General features: G+C 33.4%; 1 protein-coding gene across 1 annotated transcript in view; it reads right to left on the bottom strand.

The window, feature by feature from the left end:
- Window positions 1-11,121, bottom strand: part of LOC108683250 (protein unc-13 homolog 4B) — a 34,126-nt gene extending 23,005 nt beyond the window's left edge. The window contains exons 1-5 of the mRNA XM_018172550.2: window positions 10,348-11,121; window positions 6,796-6,901; window positions 5,567-5,706; window positions 2,559-2,625; window positions 222-324 (exon numbers count right to left, since the gene is read on the bottom strand). Coding sequence (XP_018028039.2) covers window positions 222-324; window positions 2,559-2,625; window positions 5,567-5,706; window positions 6,796-6,901; window positions 10,348-10,998 — 1,067 coding nt within the window. The 5' untranslated portion in view covers window positions 10,999-11,121. The remainder of the gene's footprint in view (window positions 1-221; window positions 325-2,558; window positions 2,626-5,566; window positions 5,707-6,795; window positions 6,902-10,347) is intronic.
- Between the last annotated feature and the right edge of the window lie 5,290 nt (window positions 11,122-16,411).

Raw genomic sequence — 16,411 nt, 5'->3', positions numbered from 1 at the left:
TTATCACCAATTATAGGGAGTGGTCCATAGTTGACTCACTAATATCCGTGTCCCGAAATAGGGACCACTCCTATTGTTTATGAACATTTAGAGGGCCGAAATAGAGACCACTCCCATTATTTATTACCATTTAGGGAGTAAACCATTTATTCGTTAATTTATTTATAACATATTTATCTCATTAGACCGCCTATTTATCTAGTCCCCGGTCGCGGTCTCACATGTCAAAGCGCTGGTCCCACTTGGGACACCGGGTCTGGTGGAGGAGGCGGGTCCTGTGGCTGCTGTGGGACAGACTGGCCGTCACGTACGGGTTGGTCGATCCTGCAAGGATGGATTATTAATAATGAAGAAAAGTAGCAGGATAAATAGTTATGTAGGAAAGAAATAGGATAGATAATTATGTAGGAAAGTAACAGGATTAATAATTATGTAGGAAAGTAATAGGATAAATAATTGTGTAGAAAAGTAATTGGATAAATAATTACGTAGGAAAGTAACAGGAAAAATAATCATGTAGGAAATAACGGGATAAATAATTATGTAGGAGAGTAACAGGATAAATAATTATGTAGGAAAGGAACAGGATAAATAATTATGTAGAAAAGTAACAGGATAAATAAAGATGTAGGAAAGTAACGTGATAAATAATTATGTAGGAAAATAACAGGATAAATAATTATGTAGGAAAGTGACAGGAAAAAAATTATGTGAGAAAGTAACAGGATAAATAATAATGTAGGAAAATAACAGGATTAATAATAATGAAGGAAAGTAAGAAGAGAAATAATTATGTAGGAAAGTAATAGCAGCATGTCTGAGGGGTCTAAGCAGCATGTCTGAGGGGTCTAAGCAGCAGGTCTGAGGGGTCTAAGCAGCATGTCTGAGGGGTCTAAGCAGCAGGTCTGAAGGGTCTAAGCAGCATGTCTGAGGGGTCTAAGCAGCATATCTGAGGGGTCTAAGCAGCATGTCTGAGGGATCTAAGCAGCATGTCTGAAGGGTCTAAGCAGCATGTCTGAAGGGTCTATTGATGGTCTGATATACAAAGCCTTCTTTTAGCGTGGGCTGCGCTGAGGCTCATCTGAGGGGCGGGGTGGCTAAACAGGCACTCAGAAAAATAAAGCATCAAATTGTCCAAATATTGATGCACTCAAGTATATACTTATTTCGTATATATTGTATATACTTACTTACTTAAAAATTGTCTAAATAGTGATGCACTCACTTATATACTTATTACGTATATATTGTACATACTTACTTATATATTGTCTAAATATTGATGCACTCACTGAAAGTGGGACTAGTAAGCCCTTTTGTGGGGCCAAACTGAGTCAGGATGACCCACAAGGGGATAAAAATTAGATCATTATTTTGACAAAGTCCCACTCATTTATATGTTGTGTTAATTCTAATATAAGTTATTTAAAAAGTCTTATAATTTTGTTTATAATAAATAAAAAATTTTGTCTCGCCATTTAACCAATAAATTTTCTCATGCACTTAAATTTATTTGCAAGGATAAATAATTTTACTTATTTTCACTACTTGAGTATGAATATGACGGATGATAAAGTGAGATTTTATTATTAATACCTATTGCTTGAGTCCGTTCACTTGAAGCAGTATAATAATATCTCAATTATAAGGAAAAGGCGTCGAAAAGAGATGAAAAGGCGTCGAAAAGAGTTATAAAGGAGTTAAAGAGAGATATAAAGGCGTCAAAAAGATATATAAAGGCGTTAAAAAGAGATATTAAGGCGTCGAAAATATATATAAAGGCGTTAAAAAGAGATATAAAGGCGTCGAAATGAGATATAAAGACGTCGAAAAGAGATGAAAAGGCATCAAAAAGTGATGTAAATGCGGCAAAAAGAGTTTTAATGGCACCGAAAGGAGTTGCAAAGGCGTAAAAAGAGATGTAAAGGCGTTTAAAAGAGATATCAAGGCGTTAAAAAGAGATGCAAAGGCGCCGAAAAGAGATGTAGAGGCACCGAAAAGAGATGTAGAGGCGCCGAAAAGAGGTGTAAAGGCACCGAAAAGAGATGTAGAGGCACCGAAAAGAGATGTAGAGGCGCCGTAAAGAGGTGTAAAAGCGCCGAAAAGAGATGTAAAGGCGTTAAAAAGAGATATCAAGGCGTCAAAAAGAGATGTAAAGGCACCAAAAAGAGATGTAAAGGCACCGAAAAGAGAAGTAAAGGCACCGAAAAGAGATGTAAAGGCGCCAAAAAGAGATGTAAAGGCACCGAAAAGAGATGTAAAGGCGCCGAAAAGAGATGTAAAGGCGTCAAAAAGCAACGTAAAGGCGTCAAAAAGCGATGTAAAGGCGTCAGATAGCGATGTAAATGCGTCAAAAAGAGTTTTAAAGGCCCCGAAAAGCGATGTGAAAGCTTCAAAAAGCGATGTAAAGGCACCGAAAAAAGGTGCGAAGGCGTAAAAAGCAATGTAAATGCGTCAAAAAGAGTTTTAAAGATGCCGAAAAAAGATGCAAATGCCATGGGCGTTGGCAAGTAAGGGCGTTAATTAAAGAGCCTCTTTTCCTGGCCTCATATACTAACCTGAGACGCTCTTCATCTTGAGATCCTTCGCCTCGAGGATGTGGAGGCGGAGAACCACTTCTGGGGCCTGGGGGGGAGGGGGGTCAGTAATTTGTATTGATATATTTTGATTTATGAAAGTAATTATAAATATTGATCAAAGAAAATATTTGTGTTCATAATAATGTGTTCATAAATAACGTGATCTATTGCGAATGGGATAGGAGTCTTTTAAATAGACAATGAGTAACTTTAATGCAATAAGAACACTTTTAGAGCACTACCAGTCTTTTCATTGGAGTACAGTCTGTCTAATGGGGTGCCAGTATTCTAATGAGGTACCAGCCAGTTTAATGGGTACAGGTCTCTTTAATGAGGTACCAGCCAGTTTAATGGGTACCAGTCTCTTTAATGGGGTACCAGTCTTTTTAATGGGATACCGGTCTGTCTAATGGGGTGCCAGTATTCTAATGAGGTACCAACCAGTTTAATGGGGCACCAGTCTCTTTAATGGGGTACCAGCCTCTGTAATGGGGGTATCGGTCTCTTTAATAGGGTACCAGTCTTTCTAATGGGAGTGCAAGTATCTCTAAAGAATCTCTGGTCTGTCTAACGTGGAGCCAGTCTCTATAATGAAGTTACAAATCCCAGTGATCGTGTTTCCATTAAGTAGTTAGGTTAATGAGCTTCATTTATGTGAGCAAACGAGCACAAACATAGCGCCGACAGCGGCTCGTGTCTTGTAACAAACACACAAACATCGCGTGGGCAACTTGATGCATGAACACGATCCTCGTGCATCCTATAGGCATGTGTTTCTGATGTTTGGTGCAAACGGATCCAGGAACGAATTAAATTTTGAATTATATTTATTGGTGCTGACGCTAGATGTAAATGGATCTTCGCGGGTCCGGGAACGAATTGAATTTTGAATAAAATTTCAGGGTTTTGACGCTCTGTGCTAACGGATCCAGAAACGAATTAAATTTTGAATAAAATTGATTGGTGCTGACGCTCGGTGCAATTAAACGGATATTCGCGGGTCCGGGAACGAATCGAATTTTGAATAAAATTTCATGATTTTGACGCTCGGTGCAAACGGATCCAGAAAGGAATTACATTTTGAATAAAATTGCCTTGTGCTGACGCTCGGTGCAACTAAGCGGATCTTGGCGGGTCCGGGAACGCATTAAATTGGGAATAAAATTGCTTGATTTTGACTAACAGATCTCAGATCTAGAAATTCTAGGACGATTATATCCTATCACGTTTTAAGACGCTCGTTGCAAACGGAACTTCGCGGATCCAGGAAAGAATTAAATTTTGAATAAATTGCTTGGTTATGACGAAATGATCTCAGATCTAGGAAGATTAAATCTTATCACGATTTGTGACGCTACATATAAATGGATCTCTATAGATGCTAAAATAAAAAAAAATTAAATTTAATCCCGTTTTAAGACGCTCGGTGCAAACAGATCTTCGAGGGTCCAGATAGGACTTCAATTTTGAATAAATTGCTTGATTTTGACGAACAGATCTCGGATCTAGGAATTCTAGGAAGATTAAATCCTATCACGTTTTGTGACGCTAGATGTAAACGGATCTCCATAGATGCCAGAATAAAAAGGAGACTAAATTTAATCCAGTATTTCTGGCGCTTCGAGCAAACGGATCTTTAAGGTCCTGAAATGAATAACGTTTTAAATTAAATTGTGCGTTTGTTACGCTATAGGTGCAAACGGATCTTCCTGGATGCCTGAATATATAAATAATGAATCAAATTGCATGTTTGTGACGCGAGAAACAATTGCATTTCAAAATCAGGACCGAAACCAAGTGATATTTTGACACCAAATCAAGTTTGAGTTGAAGATTAAAGGAACGGAAATTTTTAGTTCAGTTAGAATTTTGGTCTGAAGTATATTAAATTCCCATCTAGGAAATAATTCTACGTACTTTAATCAACTCTGGAACGAGGAATTTGGTAATTTGATAATTAAAGTTCAATACTGAAATCTAAAAGCACGATGATAATTAAAAATAATCGAGTGATAAATACTAGAAAGTTTAACTTTGATACGAAGAAGCTAAGGTACAACCAAATTATTGAATATTTTTTGTAAATAGGAATGTATGATTAGTCGAGAAGATGCAACATGATTAAAAAAATACAAGGTTGAAGCTAAGTTCGACGATTGGTTGGAGTTTAATTCCAAGTTAAATAAATTTTAAGATTGGAAACGATAAATTCATTGTATGCATTGTTTCTATTTAGCTAAAGGTTAAAAAAATTATAATTATTGCTATCAGAAGAATCAGACCTTTTGAATAATTTAGAAATAGCCACTTTATTACCTGTCATCGCATTGTATTATTGCAATCATGATAAATGTTAATTTTTAAATATAATAAAAAAAATAATTCATCAATTCCATAATTTTTGCAATTATGGAATCGAAATTATTTATGCTTTATATTTTGCTGCTGCGTAACTGAAAAAGTTCCTATTAATATTTTATTTACATTACCAGTTAATTTGTATGAAATTTATAGAAAAAATGAAGTTCACAGATCACGGTGTTCTACTCAACAAATTAAGTGAATCGCGTGTAACTGACGTACTAAAATTGCAATTAAAAATACCTAGCTGCTTACATAAAAAAAATTTCCTAAACACTGCTTAGTGCTACAAAAATATTGATTAATAATTCAAAAATTATTAATAAAGATTTATGTTTAAAACTGGAATTTTTCGATGTGCTAGAAGTAACACCCAAGAGTTGCAGATTTTTCATACCTGCAGAATATATTTCTTTTCTACATGTTCTCACATATATGTTTATAAGTTCTGGTATATAAGTTTATATGTTCTCATATACACGCTTATGTCTTCTCATACATATGTTTATATGTTCTCATATATATGTTTCGCGATGCTAGCCACGAAATTTAGAATGAGCTGAATAAATTCATAATAAATAATAATTTTTTATGTCTATTTGACTAAATTCAAATTTCGTACGTACCTTCACAACCTGCGCATTTTTCAGGCATTCCTGCAGCGTTTCTTCATCGACGTCAAAAACTTTTTTCAGCTCTGCTAAAACGTCGGAAAATTTCACCTCCGTTGGTGACGTTGTTCCATTTTCCGCACTTTTTTCTCCTTCTGTTGAAATAAGTTGATTTTTTTCCTTATGATGAAAAAATTAATATTAATTAAAAAACTGAATGTTCTTACTAAATTTTTTGCGATTCAACAAAATAAAACTTTAATACTATATTCAAAAATGTATGAAAAAATATCTTTTAGAAATTAACGTTTTTTCCGACTTTATTTGGGTTCAAAGTAAATTTTCATATATAGATATGTTAAAATTTCCATGTGGTTACCCAATTACGGAAATTTATGTATGAAGTAATTTTATTTTTATGTACATTTTAAGGTTGAATTTATAGGAACATTAAAATCAGAGAATTTTAGTCAGAGAATATCTATAATTTCGTAATCCTTGGATTTTTTTTAATTTTTGGAATTCCTTTCATCATCAGAAGCTATGTTTATAAGCGGAGAAGTTCATCATCAATTTCCCCAAATTCATCATCAATTGTCCCCACATTAACCATTAATTTTACCCAAATTCATCCTCAATTTTCCCCAAATTTACCATTAATTTTACCCAAATTCAACATCAATTTCACCCAATTTCATCCTCAATTTTCCGCATATTTACCTTTAATTTACCAAATTCATCATTAGTTTCACTTAAATTCATCATTAATATAATCCAAATTAATCATCAATTTCACCTAAATTCATTATTAATTTCACCCAAAATTATATTCTCCCCTTCATCCATACAAACACCCAATACCCTCATTCTCAGTCCCTCATCACATCCGGCACTCGAAACATCATCCATCATCACAAGAACACTCATCACCACTCACCCTCTACCCCGCCGCCCGCCTCTCACCCGCCACCCCGCCGCCCGCCACTCACCCGCCACCCTGCTGCCCGCCACTCACCCTCACCCCGCCGTATCCATCATCACAAGAACACTCATCACCACTCACCCTCTACCCCGCCGCCCGCCTCTCACCCGCCACCCCGCCGCCCGCCACTCACCCGCCACCCCGCCGCCCGCCACTCACCCGCCACCCCGCTGCCCGCCACTCACCCGCCACCCCGCTGCCCGCCACTCACCCTCACCCCGCCGCCCGCCACTCACCCGCCACCCCACCGCCCGCCACTCACCCGCCATACCGACGATGCAGGTGGTGTGGAGCAGCCAGCTGGCGGCGGGCGTCTTGCCCGCCAGGTGGTGGACGCCACCCGCCACGTCCGCCAGCAGCGCCAGGCTCTGCCCGCCACAACCACACCAATGATTATTATATATTATAGAAAAATATATAATTATATACCTATACCTATACATATTAAATATTATAGATATTAATATAAAACACAAATTACACTCATTAAAAATATTGATTATGATAATACGGATTGATAAATAAATGCGGACGATATAATATAATTTTATACAATGTATAACACCTTTATATTTATATAATAATACAGGGTGTTTCAGAATTAAGTAACCCTTTTAATTTGTTAATAAATAAAAACTAAGAACGTTATGAAGTTGAAACTTGTTTTATTTAAAAGTATTTAAAAGATATTATATTTAAAAACTAGGATACAATATTACCATAAAAATGTTCTTCTTTTAAATAAAACAAGTTTCAACTTCATAACGTTCTTAGTTTTTTATTTATTAACAAATTAAAAGGGTTACTTAATTCTGAAACACCCTGTATAATTGTATATAATTTCATGTCACGTAAAATACATTTTAATTTATATAATAATAAAATTGCATTAAATTTTATATACTGCTTATTAAGATGAACTCAGAAAATTTAATGGGTAGTATTGTCGAAATAGTGACAAACTTCCTGCAAGTAGCACTGATACGCCTTCTGACGGATCAAAGTGGGTCTGGATGACCCACGCAAGGGCCAAAAAGTGCATCGATATTTGAACAAATCTCACTCATTTCTCTGAGTGTAAATTGTATTGATGGAAAATATTTAGACTGGAGTATTATTAATAACGAAATATATAGTATTAACGTATAATGTAATAATATAATTTAGAGTAATGATTTGGAAAAAATGAAAGTTACGAATGTATTCTTTTGATAAGCATAGCCCAGCAATGCAAAGCCAAATATGTTAAGTTCATCATTCACTTTAAATGAATAAATGTTACCATGCATTGCTGAATAATTATAAAAATCAAGCTATTTATACATACTAAATATATAATAAAGTGCAGGAAATGTTTCAAGCCAAACAATCACACGTAACAATTACAATTTAAAATAAACAATTTGAACTATACAACTGAATATAATAAAGTGCGTTAAATTACACAGCAAACGTTGCTATGATATTAAGTGGAATCGCAGAATCTTTCCAATTAATTTACTACAGAGGGCATTATACATTATAACAGATGTTATAATATATTATTATTACATATTAATTACATTATTCATTATAATTGAATAATTAATTATAATTACTCAGTAGGTAATGCCTGAATTACGCAATTATAATTAAGTAATTAATTGTAACTAAAATGAATTATGCAACAATTAAAATTATATACTAATTATATATAATTATAATATACACGTTATTAAAACATTAATCGCATACAATTATACTCTACCAATCATTTATTTAAATCATCGTGAATTCAAGTACATATTTAGACGTAACTGGAAAGAACATATAACGTGCATCAACTAAATGAAATCTTGAAGTAAACGAAGTTTAAGTGAAATCGCAAAATTAAATTAATTGAAGTAACCAAATAAATTTAATTAATGTAACCAAGTGAATTCAACAGAAATCACCTAGTAAATTCAAGTGAAATCCTCAAAAAAATTGAAGTGAAATCACCTAGTAAATTAAAGTAAAATCATATGATAAATTTAAATGAAATTACCTAGCAAATTCAAGTAAAATTACCTAGAAAATTCAATTGAAATCCCATAGTAAAGTAAAGTAAAATCCTCTAAAAATTCATGTAAAGTCACCTGGTAATTTCAAGTAAAACTACAAAATAAATTAACTGAAATCACCTAGTAAATTTTAGTAACGTCCTCAAATAAATTCAAATGATATCACCTAGCAAATTCAATTGAAATCCTCAAATAAATTCAAGTAAAATCACCTAGTAAAATCGAGTAAAATTTTAATATATATTCAAGTAAAATAACCTAGTAAATTAAAGTGAAATCACTTGGTAAATTCAAGTCAAATCACCTAATAAATCAAAGTAAAATCTCATAGTAAATATAAGGAAAATCGCATAGTAAATTCATGTAAAATCACCTAGTAAATTCAAGTGAAATCATCTGGTAAATTCAAGTGAAATCACCTGGTAAATTTAAGTAAAATCACCTAGTAGATTCAAGTAGAAATGTAAAAACTTAAAAAATTTCAAGTAAAATTCCCAAATAAGTTAAGTGAAATCACCTAGTAAATTAAAATCCTCAAATAATTTCAATTGAAATCGCTTATTAAATTAAAGTAAAAGTATAAAATTCAAGTGAAATCCCGTAGCGATTAATCTCAATTTCAAAACTCGGGCGCCACAAAAGCAGCGGATGCGGAAGAGAAAGTCTTTCGATTTTCCTCCTTCAGCAGCGGAGGTTCAAAAGCGCGACCTAAAATCCACTCAATTAACCCGGCATGCTTTCTTTTCTGAAGATAAATTGCTTTTCAACAAACAATATTTACAAATAGTATGATATACTAGTTTTTGGAGTCCTTAGCCGCGTGACTCGTTAGTCGATTGAATTTAAAAAGGTGAGTAAACATTGAAATGAATGATAGAACCGCGAAAATGAATAATAGATCCACTAAAATAGATGTGTCACATTATCCAAATCTTGACACACTTTCTTTCCCACAGCGTGACCTGAGCGCGGACGCGTAGCACTGATACGCCCTATTACCGGGCCAAACTGTGTCAACTTAACCCATACAAGAGCAAAAAGTACATCGCTATAATGACAACGTCTTTTTCATTTCTGCCAATATCTGAGTGCTCTAATACAATTTCGCTTCTGTAATTTCCGTTAGAAATAATCTTCAATAACAACAGCATTGTAAAATTAATTGAAATGAACAATGTACACGAATTGCCGATTTTTCACGTAATGCTGCCATTACCGTTCCATTTTATTCTGATTACATTATTTACTACATTATTAATATGCATTTACTGTCATTTCTAAAAATTTCGTACACGAGAATTAATTTTTACAAAATTACAACCTCAGGCTCGCTAAACCTTTTCACAAATAAATTTTTTAACGCTCACACTCACTTGACGTTCTATTGGAACTTTAATTAAACACATAGCCGCAAAATGACACTTATTTGATATAGGATTAATTCATACATAATGTCTAGATAAATTCCTATAACGTTTGCCTAGATGAATTCATATAACTAATACCTAGATGAATTCATAATTAATGTCCAGATGAATTCCTATAACTAATGCCTAGATGAATTTCTATAACTAATGCCCAGATTAATTCATAATTAATGTCTAGATGAATTCCTGTCACTAATGCATAGATGAATTCATATTACTAATGCCTAGATGAATTTATAATAAATATATACATGAACTCTAGATTTATTTTAGTTCTAGAGATGAACTAGAAATTAGTTAAAGTTCTGGTAGAACTCCATCAGAACTTGTTTGCCCTGAACTCACCCTGACACGTTCTAATTCCTCAAGTTCTCGTAGCCTGTCAAGTTCTTTTTGTTCTAAACTTTGAACTTCGTCGAAAACTTCAAGGTTGTTTTGCACGATAAACTCTGCTTGTTTATCGTCCGTCATGGTTATTTCGTCGTTATTTATCGTATGTTTATCGTCTGAAGTTTTTCTAATCCATCGCAGCAGCGCGTAAACGCCGGATGTGTTGTTGCCTTCATTGTTATTGCTGTTGTTTTCGATGTTGATATCATCGGTTTCAACGCTGTGGATGATATTGGGGTCTTCATCATCAACGTTATTATCGCCGTTGTTGATGTTTGCATCATTATTGTTGATGATAGTGTCGCTGTTATTAATGTTGTCATCATTTTCATTAATGATGTCATTGTTGTTGATTTTAGTATCGCTTTTATTGATGTCATCATTTTCATTAATAATATCATTATTATTGATGTTAGTATCACCGGCATTGTCATTGTTTTCACAATTGACTCGATTATTTTCAACAGGAATTTCTGTCTCGATTTCAGGAATATTTTTCTCACCTAATTCTTGATCGTTCAAATTTTCGGGTATCGCGATTCCAGAAATGTCTTTGAAAATGCATGTTTCTACTCGTAACGCAGCTTCAGCAAGAATCGACGTCATGTTTTATCTAAATAATTATTTTCTTTGGAGAAATAATTTTATATAGCAATAAAATGCATATTAAATCTAAGTTATTCTATGAATGATGCTGTTATTTAGACAATTGGTATTTTATTTGAAAGATATTATGTAAATTGTATCGTTATCTATAAAAATTCAGCGTTTTTAAAAGTATACGCAGTTACAGATGATATTATCTGTAAAATACGTAAATATTAATAAAACTTTTAAATATTAAACGTAAAGTTAATGTTATAAACCGATTCATTTAGACATTTGATAAAATGTATTGCATTAGTTATACAATTATGTATTCATTACACGTTGCTTCATTTTAAACTTTGGCATTGAGATATATGAACAAAATCTAAAAGGTCACAGTTACTCAAATATGTATATAATATATGTACTGATATTAAAAAATACCTATTCATTTCATGAAAAAGTTTTGTTTAACTAATTTCCTATCTTAGAAAAAACTTAAGATTAATAATTCGAGGTTGATTTTTTCATTAATTCATCAAATATTGTCTATTAAAATAACAAGACGACAAACCAATTTATTAGGTACACTGAGAGAAATGGGTGGGTCTGGATGACCCGCTTTGATGAGTCAACCGCGTCCGAAAATCGATGCACTTTTTCGACTCACTTGCCCCATTTGTGGGTCATACTGACCCATTAAATTTCAAGCATGACTCACTTGGGGCGTTAAATCACTCTGACGCCCAGATGCTAACTACGTATCCATGCTACGGGCGGCGTCATAAGAGATTTGACGTCACAAGTGAGTCATGTAATGACCTGTAACTAGTATCAAATGACCTGTAACTAGTATCAAATGACCTGTAACTAGTATCAAATGACCTGTAACTAGTATTAAAAGACCTGTAACTAGTATCAAATGACATATGAAGTCAACACGCAATGCCTGCTCGGTCTAGGATGACATTCACTCGTACAGTAACTGAAAAATTATATTTATAATTATATTATATTTTAATGAAAAATTTTGTGATTTTTTAATTAATACCTAATGGCTAATGCTAATTTTTGACGACGTGTCATTACTATTTTATCTAAGGTAAAATAAAATCAAAATTTACAGTAATTTAAATTATAGTAAATGATGGTCTCGGAAAGATAAAATTAAGTTCAACCTTCAACTTAAATTTCTTCATAAGATGATGCAAGAAAAATATAATTGAAGTGAATTTCTTTGTAGAATTTTTAGGAAATTTTACGAATATAAAAGTAAATAAAATGTAGATAACTTAAGAACTAATTACAATTGAACTAACTTTTATTATACAAATTAAAATTTAATTAAACGTTCAATTGAAACTAAATAAAACAGTATAAGACGACTACATAAGCGATAAACGGCCTGAACTAATCAAAAACTAATAAACAAAATTTGTCAAAATTATTTAGAGATTTTAATGTTTAATTAAAAGATTTTAACATTAATTATACGAAATTCATATAAATAAGAAGTTTTAATTTTAAATGCTACTTTCAATTAATATAATTTTACTTTATTTTAATTAAACATAAAATTGAACATAAATAATTAAAATTCAGCTGGAATTTACAAAAAATGTTCCGCACGATGCGGCAACATCTGCAATCAAAATGTAAAATTTCAATTAAAAGTAATCAAATTAAAATTAATAAAAGTATATGAAATTAGGATAATATCTGATTTGAAATCAAATTTCTGATGAAAGGAGACGAACGATAAATTTTTAGGTTTTTAATAGATTGAAAAGAAGGGGAAACATACAATTAATTAATTGTACGAATCTAGTGTTAAGAGCACGATCTAATTAAGAAAATAAGCATTGAGTTATAATATTTTGTTTCTTATTCCGTGAGTAAATAATTAAATTTAGACTATAAATTATAAAAATGCTAAATGATTATTGTTAATAATCATTAAATTTTTTTACTTTGACACATATAAATCTTAACAAAATCTAATATCATACAATAATATGACAAATATTAAACAAAGAAAAGGTCAAAACAAATCGGAAGTTGCTGAGAATTAAAAAAAAAACAAGTTTTCTTTCTTTGTCACATACAAATCTTAACAATATTTAATAACCATACAGATAATATGACAAATATTAAACAAAGAAAAGATCAAAACAAATCGGAAATTGCTGGGAATTTAAGTTCGTCAGAACAAGTTCACGGAATGTTGCACGCTAACAACAACCTCCCAGAACCGTAAAAAAAATCTATTTCCTGCCTCGTTCGATACAAAAATAAACAAGCGCCGCCGGGAGCGCCACACACCGCACGCCACCGAAGCTCGCGAGCTACTGAGACTAATTGTGATGAAAACGTCCCTATAATTACAAGGGTTGTTAGAGAATACTTGTCTGCATCCTCAGGAATATGTAGTAGTGTAAGTATAATAATTTATGTTTAATCGTTTGAATATGGTGCATTGAAGTATCGATCAAATATGGTGCATTAATGTATCATATGACTACGATGAATTGAAGTATCCTTTTAATATAGTGCATTACAGTATCACTTGGGTAAGTTGCATTAAAGTATCATTTGAATAAGTTGCATTAAATTATCATTTGAATAAGATGTATTAAAGTATCATTCATGTATGGTGCATAAAAGTATCATGTATATAATCCGAGTTTTAAATATAACCGACAGGTTTGAGGTATGTCGTGAAATTAAACAGAAGTTCAGAAAACATCTTGTTCGGTCATTGACGTATAAATGGACAGGCAACGGCAGGTATTCGATTCTAATAACTTAGAAATTAACAAATAGATTAAACTGATATATATATATATATATGTGAATTATATAACGAATCAGTTTATGAATTATATTCATAATAATGAATATAATTATCATTCTATAATTTACAATTCAAATTAATATAATACTGTGTTATGTATATTACCACCGTCAGTTATATTATGAATCTATAGTTTTCAATATATATTACTGATTATAATTAATTGAGAATATAATGGTATTTATTTGTTAATTGAAAGAGGGTAATATAATACTGTGTTATGTATATTACCACCGTCAGATATATTATAAATATATAGTTTTCAATATACATTACTGATTATAATTACTTGAGAATATCAAAATACCATTTATTTATTAATTGAAAGAGGGGATATTTCATGGACCAGCCCTCAGGGCGCTGACATTACCCTCGAGTGAGGGACTGGCCGAGGGCATCGATCAGGCCTCCCTGCCTCCCCTCGTTGCTATCGACCCTCAGCGTCGTGTGAAACTCAAGCCTGTGTTGAATCTGCACCTGTGTTGACTTTGTACCTGTGTTGAATTTGTACTTGTGTTGACTTTGCACCTGTGTTGCCTTTGTACCTGTGTTGAATTTGCACCTGTGTTGACTTTGTACCTGTGTTGACTTTGCACCTGTGTTGACTTTGTACCTGTGTTGAATTTGCACCTGTGTTGACTTTGCACCTGTGTTGACTTTGCACTTTTGTTGAGTTAGCACCTGTGTTGACTTTGTACCTGTGTCGACTTTGCACCTGTGTCGACTTTGCACCTGTGTTGAATTTGTACCCGTGTTGAATCTGCACCTGTGTTGAGTTTACACCTGTGTCGACTTTGCAACTGTGTTGAATTTGTACCCGTGTTGAATTTGCACCTGTGTTGAGTGTGCACCTGTGTTGACTTTGCACCTGTGTTGAGTTTGCACCTGCGTTGACTTTGTACCTGTGTTGACTTTGCACCTGTGTTGACTTTGCACCTATGTTGACTTTGCACCTGTGTTGAATCTGCACCTGTGTTGACTTTGCACCCTGTTGACTTTGCACCTGTGTTGACTTTGCACCTGTGTTGAATCTGCACCTGTGTTGAGTTTACACCTGTGTCGACTTTGCACCTGTGTTGACTTTGCACCTGTGTTGACTTTGCACCTGTGTTGAGTTTGCATCTGTGTTGACTTTGCACCTGTGTTGATATCAGAGTTCAGTTGATTTTAGGACCTTGTTGAATTCTGCTGCAAGTTGACTTCCGGACACCGTGTTGAATTCTAGCATGGGCTGATTTAAGATCCTTGCTGACTTTGAGACTGTGTTGACTGATATATAATAATATATTTTATATAACAAGTAAAATTTATAACTTAAAATACGTATAACAGTATAACAAACACAATTTTAAATATATAACGATCACAGAACTAAATCTATCGACACCCAACCTTATTTTTTACATAGCATCGATGAAGTTGCATTGTAAAAATTTCAAAGAGTTATAAAAAGAAAGACCACAAATTTTCAACAAACGTAAACGCTAAAATTCGCCGAAAGCAAAATTGTACGTATAAAATGAAAAAAAACATAAAACGGAAAAAACCCGCGCGATAAAAAAATTTCACAACGTTAACAAGCAACGTCGATAACGCTAGGCGCTCGAGAATCTATTCCGTCCGGTAGAGATAAGTGGCAAGTGATAGTGAAAAGATACGAACGTAAGCACGGCATGTGATAGTGAAAAGATACGAACGCAAGCGTGGTGCGTGATAGTGAGAAGATACGCACGCAAGCGTGACATGTGATAGTGAAAAGATACGCACGCAAGCGTGGCATGTGATAGTGAAAAGATACGCACGCGCGGCGCGTGATAGTGAAAAGATACGCAAGCGTGATATGTGATAGTGAAAAGATACGCAAGCGTGACATGTGATAGTGAAATGATACGCACGCAAGCGTGACATGTGATAGTGAAATGATACGCACGCAAGCGTGACATGTGATAGTGAAAGGACTTGTCGAAGCTTCCCCAATTGTGATGCTATTAAATAAATAATAGAGCATTGATAAATAAATATTGTTATCTATATATAGATAACAATAACTATATTATTATATAAATGCGTTATCTATATCTGTAGTCTATAGATATTGATAATGCATCAGTAAGTAGATATTGTTCACCGCACGAAATTAATATTAGTGAAAAGGCGATTTTTTTTAAATCAAGGGAAATTTTTTTTCTAGTTCATGATATGCCAAAATTTGAAAGATGACGCGTTAGTGAAACAAAAAAATGTTCTAAAGGGATATATTTTATGCATTTTTTCCTTACCAGTAATCAATTCGATAGATACATTTATATATCTATATTTATATATTCATATATCTATTCTATGTGTTTGCTTTAATTTATATTTATTTATTTATAGCTTATCTGGCGCTCATCCTCCAGGTCTACACTCAAGGATTTATGAGTCTCATTGTCCAAATAGTGACTTGCTTTCTGTAGGTAGCACTGATACGCTCTTATGCCGTGTCAAACTGGGTCAAGATTATCAAAAAAGGTAAAAAATTGTTATTGTAAAATTGTAAAAAGGTAAAAATTGTTAATTGATGACCGTTATTTAGAC

Source organism: Hyalella azteca, unplaced genomic scaffold (assembly GCF_000764305.2).
Source record: "Hyalella azteca isolate HAZT.00-mixed unplaced genomic scaffold, Hazt_2.0.2 contig11821, whole genome shotgun sequence".
Taxonomy (NCBI): domain Eukaryota; kingdom Metazoa; phylum Arthropoda; class Malacostraca; order Amphipoda; family Hyalellidae; genus Hyalella; species Hyalella azteca.
Note: the sequence above shows the minus strand (reverse complement) of the source record. Positions and strands in the feature narration are given on the sequence as shown.